The following is a 26,407-nucleotide window of genomic DNA, read 5'->3' as shown; positions in this document are numbered from 1 at the left end:
ACAAAAGCCGAAACAAAAGAGTAAAACGACTGGACTTGGGGGGGACTCGCTAAGAAACTTGACGTTCACCAAATCGAGGCAAAACTCGGAAAGATGGCTGCAGCAGTACCGATGTTGGACGATGTTATCAAAGAATACCTTGTATTTCGCGGCTTTTCAAACACCTTAAAGAGTTTTGAATCAGACCTTAAAGCAGATAAGGACAAAAGCTTCAGGGTAAGTTGCTTTTTTGAGGTTAACCTCGCCTCTATTTAGGAGAATTGACTACATGTACACAAGAATGAAAGTGTGGACTTTCTCTACGACGAACCCGGGACTGCCCTACGGAATTCCTAAACAGACAACCTTAGCAACGAGTCCAAACCAGTTCCTCTAGCACACAGTACTATGAGCTGTAAACAGGCTCCTAGCTAAGTGATTAGTGGCCGGGCGGAAGAGCAAAATTAAAAGAAAATCTGAGTCGGCTAGCGTAGCTATAGGGAGCTGAACTTCCAGGCGCCTCGGCTGGTTGGGGACTCCCTGGGGGGACTCCCACATGAAAGGGACGGGGATGCTTTTGGTCTCTCTTATATGGTGTTCAGGACAAAAAGCCAATAATTTTAGCCATCGAGGTCTCACTTTGGGTTGCACATGAAGACAAGAAATTATAAAAGCGCATTGTTTTTTTCTGTTCCTTGTCTGGATCGAGTCTGGAGGCAACAATATAATCATGTCAAGTACTGGTAAATAATTGTTGTCAGGTGCCTCACATAGATATAAACAATACTGTAACTTGAAAGATTTTTTACTTGTCACCACTGATGTTCATGTGGACAAACCATAAGCCAAACATCGGATCACCTTGTTGATGCATTTATAACATGCAAGTAACATGTAATTGACCATATTCATATTCTCGGTATTGGGCTGGAACTAGCTTGCAATGGAGGCTCATGTGGGGGAATATCATTAAAAAGAGATTCATGTCATTTGCATTTGATCATGAAAAGATTACCCGCATAAGCCTTGATTGCAAGCTAGTTACAGTCCAATACCCAGAATACGAATATGGTCTATTACAAAAAGGGTCATCAGTGGCATTGAAAAGAAACTTGCATGTCATGACAGCTTCGGGACAGACAAAGTGTGTAATTCATTACATATGCACGAACCCCACTCAAGTGGGGTTCATGCATATTTATGAGCCTAACGAGTGGCGTATCCGTGAACTGGTTTTCGAAGCCGACTCGAAACTGACTCGATCGCTCAGAAGCGATATAAGTCTATAACTGAAGCTTTCTAGTTTCGAAAAAGTTGACTGATAGTTTGGAAGAATGAGGCAACAGCATTTTTCGAAATCAAGTTGATTATAACGGCAAAAGAAAACAACGAAACGTTTTGTTTGTTTCATGTGGCGACAGAGCTAACATGATTTCACAGCCAGGAGTGTTTCAGGAGCATCACAATTAATTATATCTCTGCTCGGAAGAGGCTTAGGAAGGTGTTTATAACAGCAAAATATTCTGAACTCTTAGGAAAAGTCAATGATTTAGATCAAATTGATGCACCAACTATTTTTGAGATTTTTTTTGCGAAGGAAAGTTTTAGTCTGTTCGTACGCGCCAACAAGCCCGATTTTATTTTCCGTTGTTTCAGGAGCGTCCAACATTCACAAGGTTTAAATTTCCGCTTCTACAAGCTTACGAAGATGTTTAAAACAGCAACGCATTGATTGAATCGATGCGCCGATCATGCTTGCAATATTTTTGCGAGTGATAGCTTTTGTTAGTGAATCAACATGCGCCGACCAGATTTTATCTCCCGGTGTTTCACTAGCGTCGCAGCAAGAATTAAATTTTCACTTCTACAAAGTTTACGAAGCTGTTTGTAACAGTGAAAAACTCTGTAGTCAAGGGAAAAAAATATGATTTAGCTTAAGTATGATTGCTACATTTTTGTGAGCGAAAGTTTTTGTTTTGATCTACAAGAATAAACATGTGCCGACTGAAGCCTGATTTTATCTTCGTTGTTTGAGAAGCGTCGCAACAGGAAATAAATCACCGCTTCTAAAAGGCTTTCGAAGGTGTTTACAAAAAAACAGAAAAAAAGGTGTTTACAAAAAAGCAAAAAACTCTGTAGTCAAAGAAGCAAGTCATGATATAAATTAAAATGATGCGCCAAGCATTCCGACCAGCGAATTTTTTGTGAGCGAAAGATAATTGCGCGAGCGAAATGATTGTCTGTTGAAAATTAGCATACTCCGAAAAACGTGATTTCATATTTCGTTGTATGAAAAGCGTCACGACAGGAATGATACCTCTACTTCCATGATACAAAAAGTTAATTTAAGTGGCGGAAGACTCTGTAGTTATGTTGAGCAAATACTTGTTGGAATGTTCAATGTGTGATGGAATGTTTGTTAGGCAAGCGAAGGCAATTTTACTGAATAAATAAGCACCGTCACGAGCGTAATGTTTCTATCACCGTTTTTTGCGTCACGGCAAGAGTAATACCTCTGCTTCTATAACATGTAAAATATATTTTAGCCCGTTGAATTCTCCATTTTAGCCCGCAAAATATGCCACAATGTCCGATGAAATGATTATAATAATCTTTAGTCAGGACACATGGAATATTATTGTGTTTTCCTGCACTCTACCTGCTGATTTTCTTTTTGTCTTATATCTACATGTACCAAGGAGCCTGTTAACAGGCTGACACAAGGTATATCAGGGTTAGAAACTAAAATTTCGGAGCACTCGCCATCTGGGCGAGTGACCTTCAAATTGCACTCGTCCAGATCAGTTTTCACCTCCCAGTCTCCTCCATTAAAGAAAAGGAAAATTTAGCCCCCCTCCCACCACGAAAATCGGGAAAATCGGGAACCATCTTGCTGCGTTTCGCACGCGGCTCGGTGGGCAACATAGTGTATTTATCATGTAACAATCACCAAATGGAAGCCATTTTTGTCTGTTTACGAATGGGAACGCAGCTTTGTTGGAGATTTCAAAATGTTGGTAAGCTATCAGCTTGTGGACAGTGTAGATTGTTTTGAAGTGGAAAGTAAACGTTATGCTTATTTTGAATAATATATTCTGAGAATGAAAATCGTACTCGCCAAACCGGGCAAATGATCCGTGATTTGTACTCGCCTGACAGTTTTCACATTCGCCTGGGCGAGTGGGTGAGCGCTAATTTCCAACCCTGTATATATAGGCTGGCAAAAATTTATAGATTGTACTTCAAAACATTACTGAGTTGATTAGGAGAGTAAAAAATCAATTACTTCTTTCTAAGCACCAGCTATTTGATATACATACAGATACTATAATAGGACATTCTTGTTTTCTTTGATTTTAGGTGGATAAAATTGTGGATCAGTTGTACCAGTACATCTTAAGCTACGACATTGTAGGCCTCAGGGATTTCTGGGACTACTTAAATGATCGATTCTTCAAGAGGCTGGACTATCAGCACAATTCAAATGTCAAGAAGCTGGAGATGTGTCTTTTGCGGCTATATATTGTGCATGCTATACAGAATTCCAAGAATGATAAGGTTGTAGAGTTTTTTGAGAAGTATACTGCAGAGCTACAGACACAAACAGAGTGGAGAGAATGGTTTGGTGAGTTCTAGTTTGATGTTAAAGCCTTACCATGCAGGCCATGCTAAGTCTGTGTAGACCTAATTACACATGATTTGTGGCCATTTGGTCTTGTTTTGAAATAAGCCTCCACCCTTGACATGTGCAATGATTGGTCCAATTAATATCTTTCTTGTCACAATAATGAATATTGATATTTGAACAAAATATCACAATATCATGAATTGAAACAATACAGTCAACTCCCGCCTTGCGGACACCTCATAATTACGGACACCCCGTTATAAGGAATCGTGGTCCCCAAGGTGTCCATTATAGCGGGAGTTTACTGTAATTTAAAATATGTTTCATTGACATTCAAAAATTACTTTTTTTTATGACTCCTTACCCAAGAGAATTCAATTCTCGCTTCACTTCCAATCATGTATTCTTCAACATCATCGTGACACAGATGCATGCAAAGTTCCAGTTACTTGTCAGCTGACACAATCTTGTGTGCCCACAAGCCAAAACATGCAGTTCATAAGAGCTTCACTTTGCAAAAAAGTTTTGCCATTTTAACTTAATAATGGGGTAGAGTAGCACCGAATCGTCATCTGCTTTAATTTTTACAATTTTTAAAATGAGTTTTTAATTAAAACTTTTTAACTGTTTAATTTTATGATAAAATCTGTGCTAATAAAGGTGGAAAAACGGAGTTGGATCCACACTTAAGTAAAATTACGTCACTTGACTGCCTGTTGTATGTAATGATGTATCATATGTATCAGATGTGCAAGTGTATTGTCACAGCCCTAGTTATTGCTTGGTTTAAATTACATCAGGACACATTTGTGCGGCTTCTTGACCGCACTTTGATCCTTGTGTTATTTAAGCCTTGGAGATGTGCATTTAACATGGATAATAATTAAAATAAAACATAATAAAACATTAAACAGTGATCAAAAATACATAGAAACTTGCTTAGTTCTCCTGCATACCGAGCTGGTTATTGGTAAACAGTTTAGGCCTAGTCTAAGCCATCTAGGCTTGTAGACAGAAACAATAAACACACTACAGCTGTCAAAACATGATGAAATAATTTTTATAATGATGATATGTTATTGCTAGGTTGAAATCACTCAAGAACACTAGTGCTTCTTAATGTGCACTTTAATGGTTGTGTCATTTTAGCCTTGGCAGATGTACTTGTACAGTTAACACAGTTGATAAATAACAAAATATAAACAGTGATAAAAATACACTAAAACATGTGTTAAGTTCTCCTGTATTTAGATAAAGAGCCAGACAATTGTATCTACCAAACTACTATTAAAATAAAATAATTAGTTGAACTATTGTATTAAGAGTGATTGCTAGGCTGTAACTAGACCAAAGCTTAAACTGGTCTTTAACAATTTAACTGCAACAGATTTACATGTACTACGGTACGCAATGCTTTATTATGTTGGATGATAGAAGTTTACACAGTAATCAAAGTAAATACTGTTTGTGTTTGAATTTGCCATTTAATTTTGATAATCCTTCTCCCTCCCTCCTCCACCCATCCAAAAATAGGTCATCCGAATTTTAGATGATCTTTTATTAATATGATTATGAACACATGCCAGATGGGCTTATATACCCGATATGTCAATTTTATTTTAGCTTGCATTTAAAGATACTCAGACATATAACTTCTTCTGATTATACCGTACATTTTGTAAGACTGTTATTACAGAACGTTTAGGTAAAGCTTAGAGACTCGCATGACGTTTATAGAACTTGTGAAATTTGTTTAAGATTACACAATACCTTCAGAGGGCCACTTTTGTCGAAAAAAAATTTTTTGGACTAAACTCAAGATTTACTATAAATCTAACATTTCCCCAAAAATTACAGTAAAATCTTAAAACGCACGCGAGTTATTTTGAAAAAAAGGTTTTTAAAATAAAAGTTAATAACAAAGTTAGGTGTCATAATCCTCAGAGCGTTGACATCCCGGCGATGTTTTTGCGCGAAAGAGCCTCATCCCGGAGCTCTTATTACGAGAACCTCATTAGCATTTTTGTTTTCATGCATTTTTCCCTCTCTCGCATTCTAGATATCGCTATTCGGTTCATCCTCTTCATTTCTCGTTATTGACTTTATTGAGGTCGTGGAAAAAGTTGACATTTATAGAGATAACTCCGTGGATAGCGAAAATATCGAAGCCAAAACCCTTGAAGACAAAAGCGGAATGTTGGTCGATGTGCGGGCGGGAGATCCTTCGAACATATCGAACTTCCCGTTGCTACTTCATTTTCTGTACTCTTCTCCCGCATATTTTTCTTGTTTTTTTTTTTTCCATTTCTCTCGCATGCTAAAGCACAACAAGGAGAATAAACGTGACTGTCACACTATTATTGCCTTTAGATTCCCGCGAAGATCGTTTCGCTTGCTGTGAACGGTAGGGGTGCCATCATTTCATTGGTGGGCGGCATATCCTGTTGACATAAGAGCTTAACATGTCTACAAATCTTCAAATTGCGAAAACTCGCAATCGCTTTTCGCGAGAATACTGTCTCTTTGCATAAATTAATAGGGTATGTAGAGTTGGCGGATTCTAACGAAATTTGGCCAGAACATTCGCAAAGCATCGAAGAACAAAAGTGTGTCGGGGATTTCCTTTATTTTGGATATTTCTCTTGTGACAGCCGCGGACGCAACAGGGTCAGCAAATTATTCGATACTTAAACTTTACGGGTCTATAAAAAGATAACCAATAAGAATTAAGAAAAAGCCTGACACACTTTGAGAGATTGGTGCTTGCTGATTAACACTGTGCAGTTCTTTTGCAGTAATAGTTGTGTTTGATACCCAATTAATTCGGTGAAATGACACTTGGTGTTTTTCACTTTATCGGCTTATTTCTTCTCAAAAATGGCGCTGCCAAACATCGAATATTTTTTTTCGAATTCTATAGCTCTTTACCTTTCTATTGATATATAGATTGTGGTAGGTTACTTAAAAACAACGCGCATACGAATTTTTTTTCCGAAGGGCACCCGGGAAGGTATTGTGTAACCTTAATTGTTATTTACATGTTAAAAGAGTTTTGCTGTGTAATATCATTGCATGCACCTAAAATGTTTCAGATGTGGCAAACCTTCCAGTACATTGACAATACTTTTTTGTGTACATGTTTTACATGTTTTGTGTACATGTTTATAGAGGCCGGCAAGAGTATTGTAGCCAAAGTACTTAGTAGATTTAAACTATCATATAGGCTTCTTTTGAAATATTAAAATTCAGCTTGGTAGCGAGGCCTAAAGGAGACAAACAGAAGAAATTTTACAAGCATGTTTGTTCATTTCTTTTGTTTGTGTCCTCTAGGCCTCGCTACCAAGCTGAATTCTAATATATCTAATTAGCCCATTGAGTGGTGTCGAATGGTCAATGCGAGACTTTGCGAGATGACGAGACTGATATCTTTTCTGTGAGCCCGAGACGTCTTTAGCCTTGCAGAAGAAATCGAGACCCGAGAAGGCATCAAAGAAAAATTTCAGACGACGAGACCCCTGGAATTTGGCTAAAATTTTTTGAGGGACCATTCACCACCCCTCCATTGGTTGTATGCTAGTAGGTTGAAATTGGACCACAATTTATACCTCCATTTTAAATGCGAACTTCATTTTGTTAGTATAGCTGCTAGTTACCGGAAGTACTGTATATTAGACACGGCGGCCAGGCTGTTCAAAATTTAACCAAGAGATAGATTGCTCTTTAATATGGCATTTTATTTCCTGGTGTCATTTTTGCCTTGACAGATGGATGTGCAGTTAGCATAAGTGTTAACTACCAGTAACTCAATATAGACTGTGAGCGTTCTCCTGCATTAAGAGCCCAACAAGAGTATTGTAACTAAAGTACTAATTTGAACTAGATACCAGTAGATACTCCCTTGCAGCTACATTTATCATTTGATAGTTCTTTTTGGACATTTAATGTTGTTCAAGCTTATATTAAAACTTTGTTTTCAAACTTATGGTCGTTTTGGGAGATGTGGGATCCAGGTTTAATCCCTTTAGACTGTAGGCTCATTGTGTTGTGTTCTTGGGCAAAACACTTCTTCCACAGTAGTGCCTTCCTCAACCCAATACAAATAGGTCCTTGTAAATAAACTACGGCAACCTGTCAGCATGATGGACAGCATCCTGTCTAGGAGGGATAGCAATACCCCTACTGGCAACTTTTAATAATGCTACAGAAACTGGACGGATAAGCTCTGGCTCTATGTAGGCTTTTGTACATTATGCTAGCATTTTTTCGAGCATTTTAGTGAGGCAAAAGCATTGAGCATTATTCAAGCATTTTAGTGGCATTTTCCCGGAAAATTGATTTCTTTCCCGAGAAAATCTAAAAGAAATTAATTTTTTTAGAGAAAATGAAGACTAAAACTCGAAATTCATCTACAAATAGCTTTCTAGAGATAGTCAACTACTTTCTGTACTTAGCCTCGTAGATGATTTCGAGGATTATGATTTTTTGGCTGTATTTATGAACCTGTATACGTTGATGTTGTTACTTGCAACACTTGTACATTTTTGTAAGTGTTAACAGGTAACACCATGTTAAAAACTTTGAAATTAATTAAAAAAACGGTTTGTATAATGAGCATTATCTGAGCATTTTAGTGACTTTTTTGAGGGTGACCGAGCATTTTAGTGGGAAAAATGGAGCATTAAGGTGGAGCATTTTAGTGGGGAAACAAAAGCATAATGTACAAAAGCCTAGCTCTATGTCTTGTCATGTCCGGTCTTTGTTCCTCCCTGAGAAGAAGGGAGTGTGACAACATATTCCTGAACAGCAGTTGACAGTCAACTGAAGCCTTAGAACTGACTTAGAACTTAGAACTGATTATGACTGACTTTTTTATTTTATTTTAAGAACTTTAGATTTCTGTATACAAAGTTCTATCAGCCAAATGTTTCTGTTATAGCTATAGTAAAGACATGCCTGGTTGTTTGTTTTCAGCCGTCCCTTTTATCAAGAATCCTGAGCAGAATGTCACATTTGAGATGTACTTTCAGAGAGCCTGGCAGGAGACATTTTTCCTTTCACTCTATAACTTTTTGATAACTTTGTTCCAACACATGCATATCCTTTGAAAAGAACAACTTAGCTATTGTCGATTGGAATATTTCAATGATTCCCAGCAACTGTTGTTAGCCAGAACAATTTTTACTTTCTTTGGTAAATTTTGACCTTTCATCTAAGCCCAGGGGGGTACTGAGGATTTCAAGTGACGGGGGTGATTGAAGGATTTTTTTGGGTTTAAACTTTCGATTTGGGTTTTTTTGGGTAGGAAAGTTTGGGAAGTATTTTGTTTTGTTTAAGTAGGCCGGTTTTTTGGGTATTGAAAACTAGCAAAAGATTCATGGAAGTGCCTCGGCTGCATAGTTCTGCAAATAAAGTGCAAACAAACATGTTTTGCTGTTGATTTTTGGGTGGCTACTTTTTGGTTTAGGGATTTTTTTTTTGTTTTTTTCAGAAGCCCAAGGGATTTTTGGGGGTCTTGATTTTTGTCCCTATTCAATCATCCCCTTCACTTGAAATTTCGAGTAACCCCCCCCCCCCCCCCCCCTCCCAAACATATATGTTGGCTTAGCTACAAGAGTTGGTACCAGATAGCAGGGCTCAAAATAACGGCCGGTCAACGGACAATGTCCGGCCAAATTGACGATTTGTCCGGACAAAATTTTGGTTCGGCGGTCATTTTGACCGGTCATGTACACGGCTTTCAAATAAATAACACACAAAAAAAATTCATTCGCAGTATTTCTTGAAATTTTACAGTAAAATCATAAAATATCATAGCAGCTTGCAGCAATCAACGTCTGCTATAAAACTCACGTACGCAATTACAGTTTCAATTGTCAGGCGGGCCGAGAAAAATAGCACTCGTTAGTGGATTTAAAAAACTATATGCACCTTTAGAAAGTACGAGTTCGTAGCGTGTTTTCGCAACTGAACATGTCCCCATGTGTGCTGACAAGTTGACCACCTAAAATTGTCAAAGAGAGTTCCGGTAAACGTTTGCCTCGTACTGTACAAAATAAAAAAGTAATGGTCTCCGCGTCTGGCGTCTACAGATTGAAACGATAACTCTCGATATCTTTTATTCTTGCCACGGCATTCAAGTGTTTCACGCAAATTCTATCGGTCTTGACTTCTTGTGTAAGGCTACTTACGCGGATTTCTATGATTAAAAGTACTTTGCCGTAAGTATATTTCAGCAGCTCAATCAGGCACCGCATAGAACAGGCTTCTCTGTTGTAGGCGACGTTGAAAACTTGGAAAAATCCATGATTTTTGAAATGCGATGTGACGTAGGCTTTCTCGCTAATCTCTTGGCAGTCGTGAAGAAAGAGAACTTTTAAAAGAGGGTATCTTATAGGAAGCTCGATGAACAACGAGTCAGAGCAAAGGCAAACGTATCTCACTGTAGCATGGGCATATATATGTGACCCTCCATATGAAAAGGGGGCTTATCGTAACAGCGTTTCAAGAGCGTTTTTGTTTGAAACGCGTTTGAAACCCGTTTCAAATGTATTTGAAATTCGTTTCAAAGTGTTTGAAACGCGTTTCAAACAGTAGGCGTTTGAAACATGGTGAAACGCGTTTGCATGTGTTTGAAACGCCACGCTTAGATTATCATTACTGTTGAAGCATAATTTATTCAAAATGTGACAACGATTTCAGTTCAAATTATAGTGTCCACAGTAGCTGAGGAAAATCAGAGAATGATGATGTTGCAGCAGGAAAACTTTTTGATTTGAGTAACATTTTCTCCTCATCAATAAATTAGCGTGATGCACATTTGTGTTAATTGCAAGAGCTTGTCTGTGAATTTATTTATTAGAATATAAAATATACTTACATCGTATATTTAATCCACACATCACTTTGTGTCTGAGGTATGTTGAAAATATGTAACGCGTACGGTAAACAAACACATTCGCTGCACGCAAACTATATCACCACATATCCTGAAGCGTGTTTCTTGCTTTTGGACCATCTTGTCGCTTGTTAATTCCCTTGTAACTTGAAAAACCAAACTGAACAACACATTCAAACTGTCCGTTCGGTTAACCGATCGTTTAAACTTTCAAATCTTGACCGCCAAATAAAGTAAACAAAGTATCAGGTTTTATGCAGATCGTTGTCACGTCTCACACATCAGGTTGTTTTCTGAAGACTTGAAATATATCACATTTTATCGAGATAATTTTAGCAAATAAGCGATATATTTCACTAAACTATAGATTGTAAAACGAAAAACTTCTGTATGAACAGTTTATAGTTACATTTGAAACTGTTGCGTGTAAAGTAGAATAAATTCCACGCTAAAATCACGTGCGAACTCGTGTCACCTGATGCTTCAAACCACAAGCGGGGCGCTTTGTACGTTCAACAGCGATCATTTGAAGTTTCCGAGGTTTCATGAATGGAGAATGGCAGTGCACACAGGAGAAAAGAAAACTGCAAATTTATGTTCCCTGTAAACACACTGCAATATAAATATTACAAATTGTATCGATTGATCGATGAAAAATTTACTTTGAGATGCCAGATGCACGTTTTCGGTGAGTCGCATTCCTTCAAATGAAAATACAGTCGCCGCTGAGTACTCGAGCAGTAATTGATTTAATTTTATACTCCTGTTAGTAAGAAATAATATCAACCAGCTGGCTTTATCACATAGCGATTCTGCAGTTAACAGTTCGAAAATTAAGACAGCTTATCAAAACTTCTGCGCTATGTTTGAGTTGACTGTACATGCAGCCCAACTGCAGTTATTCAACAGTAAAATGAGCGCTGCTAAATGACTGCCAAATGGCTGCCGCGGAAAATTATTTTGTGCAGTTAAATTGGAGCTAATCTTCAGCTTTCGCTAAATTCTGCAGATTGTCTGCCATTTGAAAGCAAAAGGGCCGCAGAAAGGCTTCCAGTCCGGTCAAAAACAAACTTTTCGCCGAGCTTCCAACACGGGTAGACGTCATATTTTGTTTCGATAAATGTTACCGGGATGTTTTGTAAAACCGTTCCAAAAATTACTATTGGGAAACTGTCAAAAACAATGCTGTCTACATCCTACGTTTAGTAATAATTATGCTCAAATAATTTGGCGTTACAAACCCTCTAAAATGCGTTTTCTGCATTTGAAACGCTCTAAATTCAAAAGGTGTTTGAAACGCGTTTGAAATCTGTTTGAAACTGTTTGAAACCCGTTTCAAATGCGTTTCAAACGCTGCGTTTAAACGCGTTTGGGAGAAATTACGTTAAGCCCCCTTTTCATATGGAGGGTCACATATGTCCTATTACTATTTAATGTTCGGTAATAAAGACCAGTAAAGTACTTACACTAAACCAAGATCGCCTCCACCCGTAAGTAGTTAACTAATGTAAAACTATACAGAGTAACATAACATTACGGCTACTGAGCATTTTATTTTATGTAGAGTAGAACGAAAAAGAAATGGAAATTCAAAAAGCGAACATAATAAAATGACACTTTTAGCGATCAAAACTTTAAAGCTTAAGCCTTACACTCTTTAATAACGAGTGTTTTAGCTTAGGGGGCGAAATTGTTGGCAAAATAGGCTATTGTTTCAAAGTAAATACTCAATATTTTGACCGGTCAAAAACGAGACATGACCGAGCAAAAATTGATTTGGCCGGTCAACATGACCGGTCAGTATCCAAAAATTATTTTGAGCCCTGAGATAGAGGGATGCACAGGACAGGAGGCTATGGAGAGAGACTGCTAATGGCCTGTGCTCCTGAAAAGTGGTGAAGGGCGACCTACTTACTACTATGCTACAAAAGCTTGTCAGTTGAGTTCATATGAACATGACATTGATTTGAGTGCATCCAGAAGACAATGCAGGACTTACCTTAGTTGTTTTATTACATACACCTAATTGCAATAAGGTTGTCATAGAAAAAAGGAAAAAGTCAAATAGGAATTAATTAAGCGCATGCATGAAATTTATTCGTACAAAAGGCCTCAAAATGCCTCAAAATATGAATAAATTGATTAATCTTGTTATGGCATAAAAAGTGGACTAAAAGTGTGCAGATAAAAACTCGTGAGTTTTCTGTAAATGGTATCAGTTATGAAACTACACTTATTAATTCCTATTTACCTTTTTTCTTTTTCCTTTTTTCTATGACTCAACGTTATTGCAATTAGGTGTATATTTTAAAGACATCGTTATATATTGAAATCTGTGAGGGTTTTCCTTAACTCTAATCACCCATGCCAACAATTCTCAAGTATGATGAGGAACGGGGGAAGTTGCATCGTTTGGAGCAGGAGGTTTTGAAGCTTAAAGAGCAGGTTGTGTCTCTGGCAGATGAAGCAGCAAACTTACAGCGTCAGAAGTCAAAACTGGAGCAAGAGCTTGCAGAAACCCAGAGGAAGAGAGCTGATACTGTTGAAGAGGAAGATGCGGATGAGTTTTTTGTTGTCAACAGGTAATTTGTCTTATCATAAGGCTTTGGTATGCTTTCATATACAGTCAACTCTCGCCTTGTGGACACCCCGCTTTTGCGGACGCTCGCTATTACGGACAAAATCCAGATCCCCGGCGAATAAGGTTTGACTGGAAATGACTCCCGTTATTACGGACTCTCGCTATTACGGACACTAAACGACGCCCCAAGCGTGTCCGCTTTAACAAGAGTTGACTGTATAAGGAAATTGTTAAGACAGTAAGACAGTGTGTCTCACTCAAAAAAACATAACATGACCCTGGCATGACTTTAACCTCGACCACCTGATGCGGAGTCCAGCTTGGTAACCATAAGGCCACTCATGGCCTTAGTGAAGAGTTCTTTAAATCCCACCCCAGTGGGATTTAATCCCACCTTATTTTTATGTTGTGTTGTTCCAGCAAATATCCATACCCCTCCCATAGAATGAGTTTTTTTTGGTTTGAATCCCCCACCTCTGGTAAGCTCCATACTTTCCTTTAAAAATTTTGGCTTTTGAAACCCCCCACCTCCTTGGAATTTCCAATGACCTTCCATGGGGTAGGTATGGATATTTTCTAGAACTGCACAATTTCCAGGGTCTGGATGATCGGGGGCCCCAATTGCCTGAAGGTCTGAATCCGTCACTGCACCCCTTTAGTATATTTAACTTTATTTGACAGTGAGGTATGTGAATAATATTTATCAGTCAACTTTTTTCAAGGATACTGAAAGAGTGTTGATAAGTTAAGATATTATTTCATTTACAGGCCACAAGCAGCACAGCCTGGCAAGTTTCTACCTAACTTCCCCAAAAAGTTCTCCAAATTAATGTTCAAAGACAAGCAAGAAAAGAACAAGAAGGGAAAAGATCCAAAACAACAACAACAGCAGCAGCAGGAAGAACAGATGCAAGCCAACTTGAAAAGACAGCAACTGATCCGACAGCAGCAGCAACAGATACAGGTAAGAGCACATGGCTGCAGGTTGTATTTTCAATTTTAAATAGCTTTTGATTACTCGATTTAGAAGGATGCAGAGTCCCCATTCGGAAGCTTGCCATTATGGCCGATCAAGCAGTCTCACCAGGGTTTGAGCCCTGGCAATGTGTTCTTGGTCAAGACACTTTACTCTCATAGTTCCTCTCTCCACCAAGGTGTATAGATGGGTACTGGCAAATTAATGCTGGGGGTAACCCTGCAATGGACTAGCATCCCATCCAGGGGGGAGTAGAACTTCTCCTAATTGATGGCTTAAAACTGGGATAGGCGAGCTCCGACAGTATGGGCCACTTGGCTTGACACAGACTTAACTCAAGTGCTTCTAGGCTAGGCTGCATTCTACCTAGGTTACTCGCCGAAAAGATCTTCGGCATGGATTTCAAACTTGTGCTGCATACTTGGGTATGATCGTAGTCGACACATTTGACTTGGTGTACAAATGACTTATTTTAAATATGAATAATAAAGGACCTTGGCGTAGACCTATAAAAAACTTGGCGTATCTTCGGCGCGGCATGTACACGGAATGCACCCTGGCATGTAGGTAACACAAACATCCAGCTTGACATGCTGTTCTTGCCACCTGTGTTTGAGACAGTTTTTTTATTATACATAAAAAAGCTTTTTTGCAGTTTTACTGCTTAATTTTAGTCATTTACTTTGTTCCCTAAAGACTGCATTGTAGCCCAGAAACCTAAGTTGTCAAATAGTTTTACAAGTACTTTTTTAGTCTTGTGTCAAAGAAAAAAAGAGGTGGGAAGCGCCAATGAAGCAAACAGTTAAACACCCATAAAGTACCCCTAAACCGAAATCAAACATTCATTAATTAAAGATGCAATTCATGACCTAAACACAGAGAAAACCTAGCAAGCAGATAGCAATATGCAGGTTATAGTTGAATTGTATGTAAAATGTATTATTAATATTATTAACATTTAGATATTTATGACTTTAATTTATTATTGTTGTACTGTTACTTATACATTGTAATAATCATTTGTTGAATATTATACCAGTTCTAATATGTTGTACTTTTTTCTTTTCAAGCAATTGCAGGAGCAACAGAAGCAACTATCCCTTTTGCAGGAAGAGCAGTTGAAAACACGTTCACTTCCTTTGTTACATGAGAAACCTCAAGGCCAAGAGGTTGAAGTTCAGACTGACTCTCAAAATGATGAGGAGGATGCTAAAACCTTTAAGCCACTTCTTTCAAAGGCTCAAAGCTGTGACACACCCTTGACTAGTGAAAGCTCAGATGATAAAGAAAAGTCAGGATTTTCCATTCGTAGGAGTAGGACATTGCCTGGAAGACTAAAAGCATCACCACTAGAGTCGGAAGACAAAACAGGTAACCACATCCATTTTGCTGTTTTTAGGAGGCGTGCCGTGACCCCCAATGGAGGTTGGTGTATAAGACTCCAGATTGTAATGGGTGTTGCAGTGCATTAATGATTACCATGTTGTAGTAATAATACAGCCCAAACTAGTCACTTTATTCATCTCTAGTATTCTGGGCCACTTTGGCCTGAGTGTAGACTTTACTCCAGGAACAGAGGTTTGCAAGAGGTTTTTAGTTTGCAAGCCACTATTTTACAGTGCCTCTATCTCTACCCAGGTGTATCTGCAATACTCTGACTGAAGTTGCTCCATGCTACATAAGCATGCCCTATTTGTTGTTACCCTTAGTTTGTACAATTTGGGATTTTGCTTTGTTCTGTTGTATGGTAATATATGTCAATGAGTATAAAAGAAAGGATAATACCTGCAGATTGTACCACAATGTGCAGACTGTACCTTACGTGCTATTATTTACCTGTGCTGTTGGGTTTTTTTTTTATTGTAGAAGATGTACTGCCAAAAACAGTCCATTTTGAAGGTCAGCAATGATGCTTGGGTGGATAAGCTTCATCACTGAATGTTGCATGCGCTCATTTAAATACATTGTCATGTTGTGTTCTAAATTAATTTACCAATGAAAAATTGAAATCATATCAAGAAAGAAAAGGTTGTTCTTTATTTTTTACTGATTTTTATATAAGCTACAATCAACAGGTCATGTTGCCTGAAGCCTTATGCACTGGCAAAATAGTCTTTTAGTAAACAGTTGCTTTCAACTTTAGCAGTCTGCTTATTTTGTAAATTTTTCAGGTCGTGGTGAACACAAGTCTAAGGCTTTCATTTTTCTCAGTCAGGTAAGGCAAAGCGACATATTACCATAAAAGTTCTATCATCATCATCATCGGCGGCGGCATCATCATCAGCATCATCGTCATCATCATGTTCATCATTAAGTTCTATTAAGAGTGTCAACTTAGTTTTCAATCATCTACATCACAAAATAATGTTAACTTAGTGTATGAACCCATGATGTTTTTTTTTTCTTTACCAGGATGGGTACAAGGAACATCACTCAGCAATAGTTCATTGCAGGTTTTCTTCTAGTGGAAGGATGATTGGAAGTGCTGATGCAGATGGGATTGTCAAGTAAGGGAAATTGGTTTGCAATGAGACCCTGTTAGGTCAAGTTTTTACTGATGACCCCGGTTATCTATTAAAGTAATAATAAATGGCCACTTTATTCTTACATATTGTACAGTTGAGCCCTTCCTTACAGACACCTTCCTATCATGGACAGTTCACTTGTTCCAAAGGAGATCAAAACTCATATAAACTCTACCTCGTAATACAGACACTTCCATAATACACTGTTTCATGTCCCTTTGGTCAGAAAACTTGATGATTCTTATGTTAACCCTTGCCTGCCTGGGAGGTGCACCAAAACATACAAGTTCATCGAAAAATCACTCATTAGAAATAACACAACTCGATAGTGAGTAGAGTGGAGTGGAGAGGAGCGATATGTTATTCCACACAACTTTCCAGTAAGTGTTGTGGAGTGAAGAGGAGTGTTTTGTGACATTCTAAATAATGGTTGTGAAGGGGACTTCTGGAAGGTTACACATGTAGCCACAGAGATTTGCTCCTACACACTTTTCTTAAGCAGTTTCTTTTCTCATTGTTATTAGGGTTTGGACAAACCACCCTGATATACAGACATGTGGCACTGTAATGTCTAAATCACCTTTGTTATCACTGGAGTGGGCTCCGAAACCTGACAGACTGGTATGTCAAGTTTCTTACTTAAGGAAAAGTTGTCTGTTACTTTTTCCCTTTTTTGAGCCAAACCTTGGACTTATAAATATCTGTTATGTGTGAAGTTTTGGACTGTAAAATGGAAATTTGTTATTAATCAAAATAATTTGTACATAGCAGGGACTTTGTTGAAGCTCAAATCCCTAATTTAACAGTGTTCTTGATAGTTCTGTTTGATTTCTATTTACATGTAGCTAGCTTGAACCTGTTCATTTCTTTCATTGTTTCATTTCCTTGTCTTTTAGCTTCTCTTAGGAACAGGAAATGGTAAAGTTAGATTCTACGACACAGAACATAAAAAGACAATATGCGATGTTGCAACTGATTCTCAGTATCCCAGGTGAGCCTAAGATCATAATTTTTTCTTCCTCAGTCAATAGATTGTTCACAGCTGTTTTCGACCATTTGAAGAGGGTAAAAAAATTACGTCAAATCCAAGTACAGTGTAGCTAAAAGGTTTCAATTATGATTCTTAGAAATTTTTAGGTTTTATTCCGTCACTCAAACGCTAGCCATGTGTCACTGAAAAGCATGTGTGCGTACGTTGCTACTGTGTGGTTGGGCTGATCTAAATGCACGGATGCATTTAGCGTCACTTACCTAGATTGAAAATTTTTTAACCTAACAGCGAGTTCGTCCCATTTGTCTGTTTAAGTTATATCCCAACTATCTACCCTTGGACTGTCTTTGGGTGATGGTGATTTAGTTCGGTAAAGAACGAGGCATGAGACAAAAAATTCGAATTAATAAGTTGACACTGGCTAAAAATATTGTTTTTGGACGTTTCGGCCACTACTGTTGCCTTCTTCAGCAAGATAACAATGCAAATGTTCAACGGCGTCCTGTTAAAATATGTGTGAAAACTAAATGAACTTTCCGAGTGCAACAAAAGACTCTAGAGCATTTAATGAGTCTATGAATTACATACATACATACATACATACATACATGGTTTATTTGATAAAGCAGGTTACAAAATAATTGGCAAGACGTTAAGTCCTGATGTGGACCTGCACTATCTAAAATAATAAATTACAATAAGATCCTATATAATACATAATCCAAAATTTATTTACAATATCTGAATAAATAATGATAGGTAAAATAGATGAATTAATAACAATATACAGTAAAAAGATAAATGAATGAATAAATTAAAAATATATGAAGTCCAGAGATTTGTTAGAAACGCAGCAAGACGCTTTAGTGAAACTGATAGATTTTAAGAGACTCTTATTTGCCTTAAGTTTTTTCTTGAAAGAATCAAGGTTAGAGCAAGACTTGATGTCATCGGGAAGGATATTCCAAGAAAGTGCAGCACGATGTTTAAAAGAAGATCTTCCCACTTCTGTTCTTGGTCTATCAACCTCAACATTTAAGGATTTTCTAAAGTTATAAGTAGACTCGGGTTTCACTAGTAAGTCCTTTAGAGGATCGATGCTATTTCCATGGTAAATATTGTGCGTAATAACTAGAAGTCTCTTAATGTAAAATGAAACAATTGGGTTCCAATATGGAGCGTTCCTGATGTAATCACTATGGATGTAATGCGGTAGACTATTAATAATTCTTGTTGCTCTCAAATGAATTCGGTCTATATCATCTAACAAAGCTGGAGAACAAGATCCCCAGACTGCAATACCATATAGGACACTGGGGATGATTGTTTTATAATAAATAGTTTCCAAGACTGGTTTTGGTAGGAACTTTATCCGTTTTAAGACTGCGACTTTGTTACTGAAGGACTTACAAACGTTCCCGATGTGTTCATACCATGATAGCTTGTTGTCGATTGTTAACCCAAGACATTTGGATGATTGTTTGTACTCAATAGTGCTACTGCCGTAAGTCAAACGTCGCAGGGGACCAATAAAGCTCCGTCTTGAAATTATCAGGGCTTCCGTCTTCGATTCGTGGGCTATTAATCTGTTAGACTGACACCAGGTGTATACCTGGTCTAAAATGGATTGCAGTGTCAGGATGATATTGTCGATGTCCTTGCCAATTGTGTAAATTGTGGTATCATCAGCAAACATGAATACATTACCACTTGTTATCGATTCAGGAAGGTCGTTTACGAAGATTGAAAATAATTTGGGCCCTAATATTGAGCCTTGGGGGACTCCAAACGTAATGGTTTTGGGCTCGGACTGATATTCTGATAATTGGACAAACTGCTTACGTGCAGACATATAATCATCAAGCCAGGAAAGCAGGTCACCTGATACACCAATGGCTTTTAGCTTTTCTTGTAGGATAGTATGGTTCACAGTGTCAAAAGCTTTCCGAAAATCGATAAAAAGGACACCCACTTTCTGGCCCTTGTCCAGTGCATTTCTCCAAGACTCTGTTAAATGAAGTAAAAGGCTCTCAGTTGAATAATTTTTTCGAAATCCCCATTGGTTGTTGCATAATAAACCTTGTGTATCCATATGGTTGTTTAAGGTGTCGCTCACAATATCTTCCAAGATTTTTCCTGGGATACTGAGAAGGGAGATAGGTCTGTAGTTGTTTGCGTCTGTTGGTGATCCTTTCTTAAATATGGGATTGACACGTGATAATTTCCAGCTGGAGGGGAAAGATGCATCTCTCACACTCTTCGTAAAAATCGGTAATAGACTGTGGATGACAGAGTCGCCAATTATAGAGAGGTCCCTTGGAGAAACATGGTCAGGACCGGTAGCCTTCTTGGGGTTAGCAGCCTTTATCAGTTTGTTTTTTACCAGTTCCCAGTTCAAGTAAGTATAGTCTCTGGTAGGTGTAATTCTAGTGATAAAGGTGTTTAGGGATGAGAGGTCCAAAGGATCGAGTTGCTTAGTGAGGTCTTCACTGACATTCACAAAGAAGTCATTGAAATACTCAGCCTTCTTTAGGTCATGGGTTAATATCACCCCGTCGTGGTTGCGATCGCAGATTGGACCGATGCTTTTGGCTTTGTGTTTTCTTAAAACTTGGTTAGTCAATTTCCAAAATTCATTAGGGTTGGTAGCTTCTTGAAATAAATTATGCCAGTAAGCAGCTTCAGCACTCTTTAATAGCTTTTTCACCTCTAGTCTCTTCTGCTTGTAGAGACTCCATAATTCAGGATTACCTGTTGACTTTGCCTTTATTAAGAGTTTGTATCTCTTGTTCATTTCTTTTCTAATGGAGGTGTCAATCCATGGAAGAGATTTAACTCTTATCCGAACATCTCGTGGGGGTAGGTGGTGAAGTAGGATTTCATCGTATAAGTATTGCCAAGCATCCACGCTGTCATCAATATCATCGAATAATCCAGTTATATGCCATGGGGCCTGATCGAAGTCGCTCCTAAGTTGCTTAGTGTCTAACGATTTATAGTTCTTGGTTGAGATAACTTTAGGTTTTGGATTACTCCTTGCAACTTTAAAGACAGCGAATATTAGGTGGTGATCGGAGATGCCCAAGTCGATGGAACCAGAGGTTTGGATTTTAGAAGGTTGACTTGTTATCACGAGGTCGATAAGCGACTTTGAGGTGGCAGTAATACGGGTTGGACTGTTTATGATGTTTTTTAAACCATAACTACATAGGATCCTTCGTAAGCGTTTACCATATTCGGACTCGGCGTTGCTGGGTTTGTGCAGCATATCACAGTTGAGGTCACCAACTAGGATTATATTTTTCCTCTTTAGCCAGATATTAGCAATCAAGTCCCTAAAAGGTTCAAAAAAGGAGGAGTCATTAGGTGGTCTGTAGACACAGCCAACAAGGAAGGATTGAGATCTCATGGTGACGTTTAGCCATGTTGCTTCCATGTTTGATCTTTCCCAAGAAAGAGCAGGGTGTACAGTAAGATCTTCTTTGAAATATATCAAAACACCACCTCCACAGGAATCACGGTCCCTCCTCACAAAGTTATATCCAGAAATTTTGATCCAGTCATCTGAAATACTCGAGTTTAGGTGAGTCTCAGTGATACCAAGAAGGTCAAACTTGACTACATACAAGAGGTGTTGGACCTCGCACAGCTTGTTCACAAGGCCATTGATGTTAAGATGACCAATCTTGAGATTTTTGTCGCCAACAGATTGTTTAAGGACGAGAAATGGATCCTCCCGGGATTCTGTAACCTCGGTGTTGTTATTCGTGGTAGCAGTTACAGCGGTGAGAATGGTCTCATTTCGGAAGGAATTCGCAATAATCTCAGTGGTCTGGAGGCAGCGAGGACAGGACCAATCAAAGGTCGTTAGGCGTTGTAAGTTTTTATAATCACTTGGTTTGACGTTTCCGCATCTAATATGGCACCACTTTTCACATTGGTCACAATTCAAGGCTCTGTGGTTACGAGCGACTGTTCCCGAACAAACAGAGCACTTTGGAGGATTACAGCACGGGCCAGGATTGAGGGCAACATCGCCGCTTGTAAGGAGACGACTATGCTGGAAGCTGCTGTCGGAGTTTGCATAGTAGCACGTCCTTGAGGCAAAATACTGTCTACCACGTGGAGCAGAAACAAGATGGCGGACGTATTTTGACGTGGAGCGAAGTTGATATCCCAGCGCAAGATTCGCACCAAGAGGGACAGAGTTTGCGAAAAGAAGAGCTGGGTCGCTGGAAGAGCGGTTCCAATCACACTTTTGTCCAGGGAGAGGCGAAAAGCTGAGCAAATACAGCAAAAGTACGGAGGAGACAAATACACGTCCGGTCGCCATTACGACCGCTGACCATCCTTAATGCTATTGTAAACGTTTGGTAGCGCTACATGTGTATGTGTTCGTTTATAGCGTTCCTATCTCGCACAGAATGCCAAGCTCAAGAATTAGTCGTTGTTTCCTCACCGTTGACCTGTCAACAATTTCGACGCTCTCTGACAAATGTGTTCTATTGTTATTCAGTGAGATGCAAATAAGTTAAGCTCTAGGCGTTTTTCTGCAATCCCGCATCTTGGAGGAGAAAGGGCATGTATCCTTTAACACAAGTCTGCTGGCCAACACGGTCTGACGAAATGACCGTTCAAGTAACCTGGACCAACTTTGTCTAAGTGTCGTGCAGGTTATAAGCTACAAATTAGCCTGATCCCCACATTTTTCTTGAGACCTGATGTCTCGACATGCCTACCAGCAGAAAAAGTACGCATGCAGGTGCGATTTGGATTCTGCTATCAAAGCAATTTGGAATTCAGTTTAACATTTACCTAAAGTCACTTTATCATAATGCAAGGCATAATAACTTGTCCTTGCAAAAGAAAAAAAGATTCATTCCCTTCAAATCTTTTATCCTTACCAGTGATTTCTGGAATTTGTTTTGTTTTTCAGAATAGTATCACTATCATGCAGTCCTACTGGAGGTGCGTTTGTGTGTTCAGCGGCAGCAAGCAAGAAATCTGTGATGTCACCACTGAGGTTGTCCCAGTCCTTTTCTAAATTCAGCGAAATGTCCACTTTGACGTCAAGCAGTCCAAGTAGCTGTGCAGGCGTTCTGCAGTGCTGGGATATGAAGGCGATGAGGGTTGAGGTATGATTTGCATGAGCTGTCACAGTTACATTTAGGAAAGTGAGTAGCATCTCAGTCACAACAGAGTCACAACCTTTTTCTAGGAGTTGACTGAGCCCGCAGTTTTCGTCAGAACGGTTGCTTAGCAACGTGACGTATGCTGATGAAGATACTTGACGTCACGACTTTTGTAGTGCTCGCACTTTTATGACTGGTCAATAAAAAAATGCAAACTCTCCGTAAATTTTACAGGGATTTGCGAAAAGCTGCGCTTCTTGTCCTAACTGAGGTTAAAAATTTTACTCTGTGCTTCAGTTTATTTTGACACTAAAAGAAACTAAGAGAGCCTGGCTGGTGGCCATTTTTAAGTCTTGTAACACACACATTTGTAGTTTATTACGATTAGTGCATTGCCTATGACGATGATCTTCGTAGAGAAGAGGTGTTTATTAGAAAAGAGGGCTTAAAATTGAAAGAAGAGGGGAGGGTTTACAGAGCTTCTACAGTAATGATATTCTTTAGCCAATCAGGTAAACATCCGATTGGGGAAGAAGGAGAGGGACAATCAGTCCACACACTTGATAACAGCTTTTTTCTGTATTTTTCCTTCTCAGCGTCAGCTTCCCTTGGACCCAGTCCCCACATGTATAAACTGCACGGCGTTTAATCACAATGGAACACTTTGTATATCAGGAGGAGCTGACGGCATGATACGGATATTTGGTAAATTTACTGTATGGCTTCAAATAAGTCACAATATTTTTTGGCGATTCCGTCATCCTACATGTGTAGGTCAAGCTAGTGATTCTGCCGTGTTGGATCATCCTATTTCCGCAATTGTGTCACACGAGGATCACACAATTTTAGGCAATTCTGTTTGAACCGATCACAAAATCACTGAGAGTATGTATCGTTAGAAATGAGTAATGTTGAACTGGGTTGTAAGAAAAGCAAAAATAAAATGGTAAATGATTAAGGCGGGTTTTATAGCATCGTTATGCATGATGTTTATAGCATCGTTATGCATGATGTTTACTGTGCAATTTTAATACTTGGCTCGATACTCTTTTTTTAATTGACAATGGCTCTGAAACAGTTTGCTTTTTTACTTTCATAGACATGAGGTCATTTGATTGTTTAATCGGTTGGCAAGCTCATGAAGGCGAGGTGTGTTCAATACAGTTTAGTGCAGATGAGACCACAGCTTACAGTATGGGGACAGATGGAAAGGTAAAAAACATTTAACCCAATTAAAGGGACTATGTCAAGGATTTTAACAGGTTTTTGAACAGCCAAAATTTATATTTGTGTCGTAGGAAACTTAAAAATAACGGTCCAGTTTTATTAACAATTGCTATTTTAGAGCACTAAAACTGTTTAAAAGCGCGTTTGGCTGCGGATGCCTCGGATGGAAATGGATTGCAATTTGAAAACGTTAACCAACGTTTTCAAGTTTTTTCCGGAAGCCTTAAAAAAATCGATATTTATAGCTGAAGTTTGAATTCTATTCACAGTTAAAGGTCATACCTCCTGTTAGATGTTCAAAAATTATCTTTCTCACGGGTTAAGTTGCTTACCACTAATTTCAGAACAGTTAAGACCAAAAATCTGCGAAATACCCGTGACATAGTCCCTTTAACTTATTCGACGGACTAATTGCTTTACGCGTGAACTGAATTTTGCACAAAATGGGACCATTTTTCACTTTTATATGTGGGATTGTTATAATTATTCTAGTTTCCTGGTCTTCCCTGGCATGAAACCAATCTCCCAGCATCCCTATGAGAACTTTGTTTTAAACAGTATAAACCCTATTATGCAGTCCAAAGCTCAAATATCCATTATCCATACTGGTAGCCAGTCACAAGTTCCGAAAATTTGTTGTTTGATCATGACACCATCGCCTACAGTTGACGATTATTTTTATTCTTGTCACTCATATGGTTAACAATTGTAATGATACTGACAGGAGAATTTTGATTTTCATACTGTTTGTAGTTCTCTCAGTGGAGTGTTCATCATATGGGTCAAAAGATGGCGGACCTTGATATCCATGATGGAGCTGTGTGGTGTGAGACAGAAGGACCCAGTCCCTCGCAAATCAAATCCAAATACATGACGTCACCGTCATCGTATGGCAGGATGTTCGCTTTCGATTCTGAAGGGCAATATCTTCTTTCCTGTGGGCCGGAAAGTGGAGTTGTATATAAAGTAAGTTAACATTAGAAGTTTTCTATCTGTAATTGGGTAAAAAGTACAGTTTTTAGACAAATTTCTGTTGAATTTCACAATTCAATGTAAATGACACTATGCTATCACTATTTAACTTTGAAGTGGGTGTAATATCTTCCTCCCTGTCTTCTTTTGCTCCCTTTTCCTCACTCCTTCGCTCCCCTGCCTTCCAATTCTTCCGTCCTAGCTTCCACCCAGTTGAGTCTTTTGCTGCTTAAGGGGAATTAAAGCTTTCTTTTAAAAAGACTCATCAGAGAAGTTTATTCTGTTGTCACTACTTCCTAAAGAAAACAATTTATTGTCTTTCTTGCTTCCTTGCAGGTGGAAAAGAACCAGACGTTGTGTCAAGTGCTGTCTTTACCAGCAGAGCATAAGTCACCTGTGGTCAGTGTGGACTGGAGCTCTTCCATGAGCTGTTACACGTGTCTTTCTGGCTCTGTAGATGGATCAATACAAGTCACGTCTCTATTGAAACATTGATAATGTGTATTAAATCACATTTATCATCATCATCATCATCATCATCATCATCATCATCATCATTACCATCATTATCCCTAGGCTTGTCGGAGGCATTCAATCCAACATGGCAGCCATCAGAAGTTGGACGACAGAGAAGACATTGGGTACCAACGAGCATATTAATAGAGCACAGGCCTCCCAAACGTTTGTATCGTGACCTTGGGCTGCCTGTAATGGTAGAGGAAAATAAAAAGTAAATAAATAAACAATAAATTAATAGATAAATGAATATTTGGATTATTTTTATAATTCTTTTTTTTTTTTTCAAAAATAAAATCTAAAAAAGATGTCACTTTTGATAATATAATGATGTTAAATGTTGTAACTTTTGTTTTGTTTGTATTGTGCTCTCTGTGGAATCTATCGGTTTCCAAAAAAGTATTTGCAATGTAAATATGATATGCGATTCAGACCAGTTATATATGACAGATATATATTTTTTTTGTAAAATTTATCCGTAAAAACCAAAAAAACGTCAAAGCTTTATTTAGCAAGAGTATATCGATATTTTAAAAACGGTTGTGAATAATAAATATATTAAACAAATGTTTAAGAAAAAAAAAGTATGGCCTATGTTTTGTTTCTTGGTAATGGCCGAATAAGTGAAACTCTAATGACTTTGCCTGCGTAGCTGGCGGGATTCGCGACCGAGTGCGAGGAAGAGTGCGAGTGCTGACAGTGCTTTGTTTATGGCGAAAGGCAGAGAGATGGAGCCGCGGAGCTAATCCCACCAGCTACGCAGGCTACAAATGACTGAACTATAAATCGTGGTATGGTTTAGAAAATTTCCTGTTTTGGTTTAGTTTCCGACGCAGCCGTTTTATGGAGCGTCACAAAATTTAGTATAGTTAGTAGAATCCCTATTCCTCTTGATTCGAGTTCTCGAAGCAATTTTCGTTTCGGATCCCTGGAAGGTTCGATAAATCAGAATTCTACTGTACTTGGAATTGGCATGATTTTTAAA

General features: G+C 38.5%; 2 protein-coding genes across 2 annotated transcripts in view; one reads left to right on the top strand and one right to left on the bottom strand.

Moving 5' to 3' along the window:
• Nucleotides 1–26,407, bottom strand: part of LOC144643579 (protein D3-like) — a 217,454-nt gene that overhangs the window by 8,966 nt on the left and 182,081 nt on the right. The window lies entirely within an intron of this gene.
• Nucleotides 76–25,706, top strand: LOC144643508 (WD repeat-containing protein 91-like). The gene is made up of 16 exons (XM_078502785.1): nt 76–216; nt 3,340–3,604; nt 8,579–8,701; nt 12,865–13,084; nt 13,852–14,047; nt 15,130–15,430; nt 15,926–15,958; nt 16,231–16,274; nt 16,472–16,566; nt 17,109–17,205; nt 17,481–17,575; nt 22,512–22,710; nt 23,304–23,412; nt 23,807–23,919; nt 24,688–24,900; nt 25,243–25,706. Exons 1-16 carry the CDS (start codon nt 94–96, stop codon nt 25,399–25,401), a joined length of 2,385 nt encoding a protein of 794 aa, XP_078358911.1. The 5' UTR covers nt 76–93; the 3' UTR covers nt 25,402–25,706.

The sequence above is a fragment of the Oculina patagonica genome, chromosome 2 (assembly GCF_052425735.1).
Source record: "Oculina patagonica isolate OP01 chromosome 2, crgOcupat, whole genome shotgun sequence".
NCBI classification, from domain to species: domain Eukaryota; kingdom Metazoa; phylum Cnidaria; class Anthozoa; order Scleractinia; family Oculinidae; genus Oculina; species Oculina patagonica.
Note: the sequence above shows the minus strand (reverse complement) of the source record. Positions and strands in the feature narration are given on the sequence as shown.

Bases quoted from the DNA above. Each gene is read 5' to 3' on its own strand.
- LOC144643508 (XM_078502785.1), top strand. From the start codon at position 94: ATGGCTGCAGCAGTACCGATGTTGGACGATGTTATCAAAGAATACCTT. The intron at 17,206-17,480 runs GTATGTCAAGTT...CTTGTCTTTTAG, and splicing joins CTCCGAAACCTGACAGACTG to CTTCTCTTAGGAACAGGAAA. The intron at 23,413-23,806 runs GTAAATTTACTG...TTACTTTCATAG, and splicing joins CGGCATGATACGGATATTTG to ACATGAGGTCATTTGATTGT.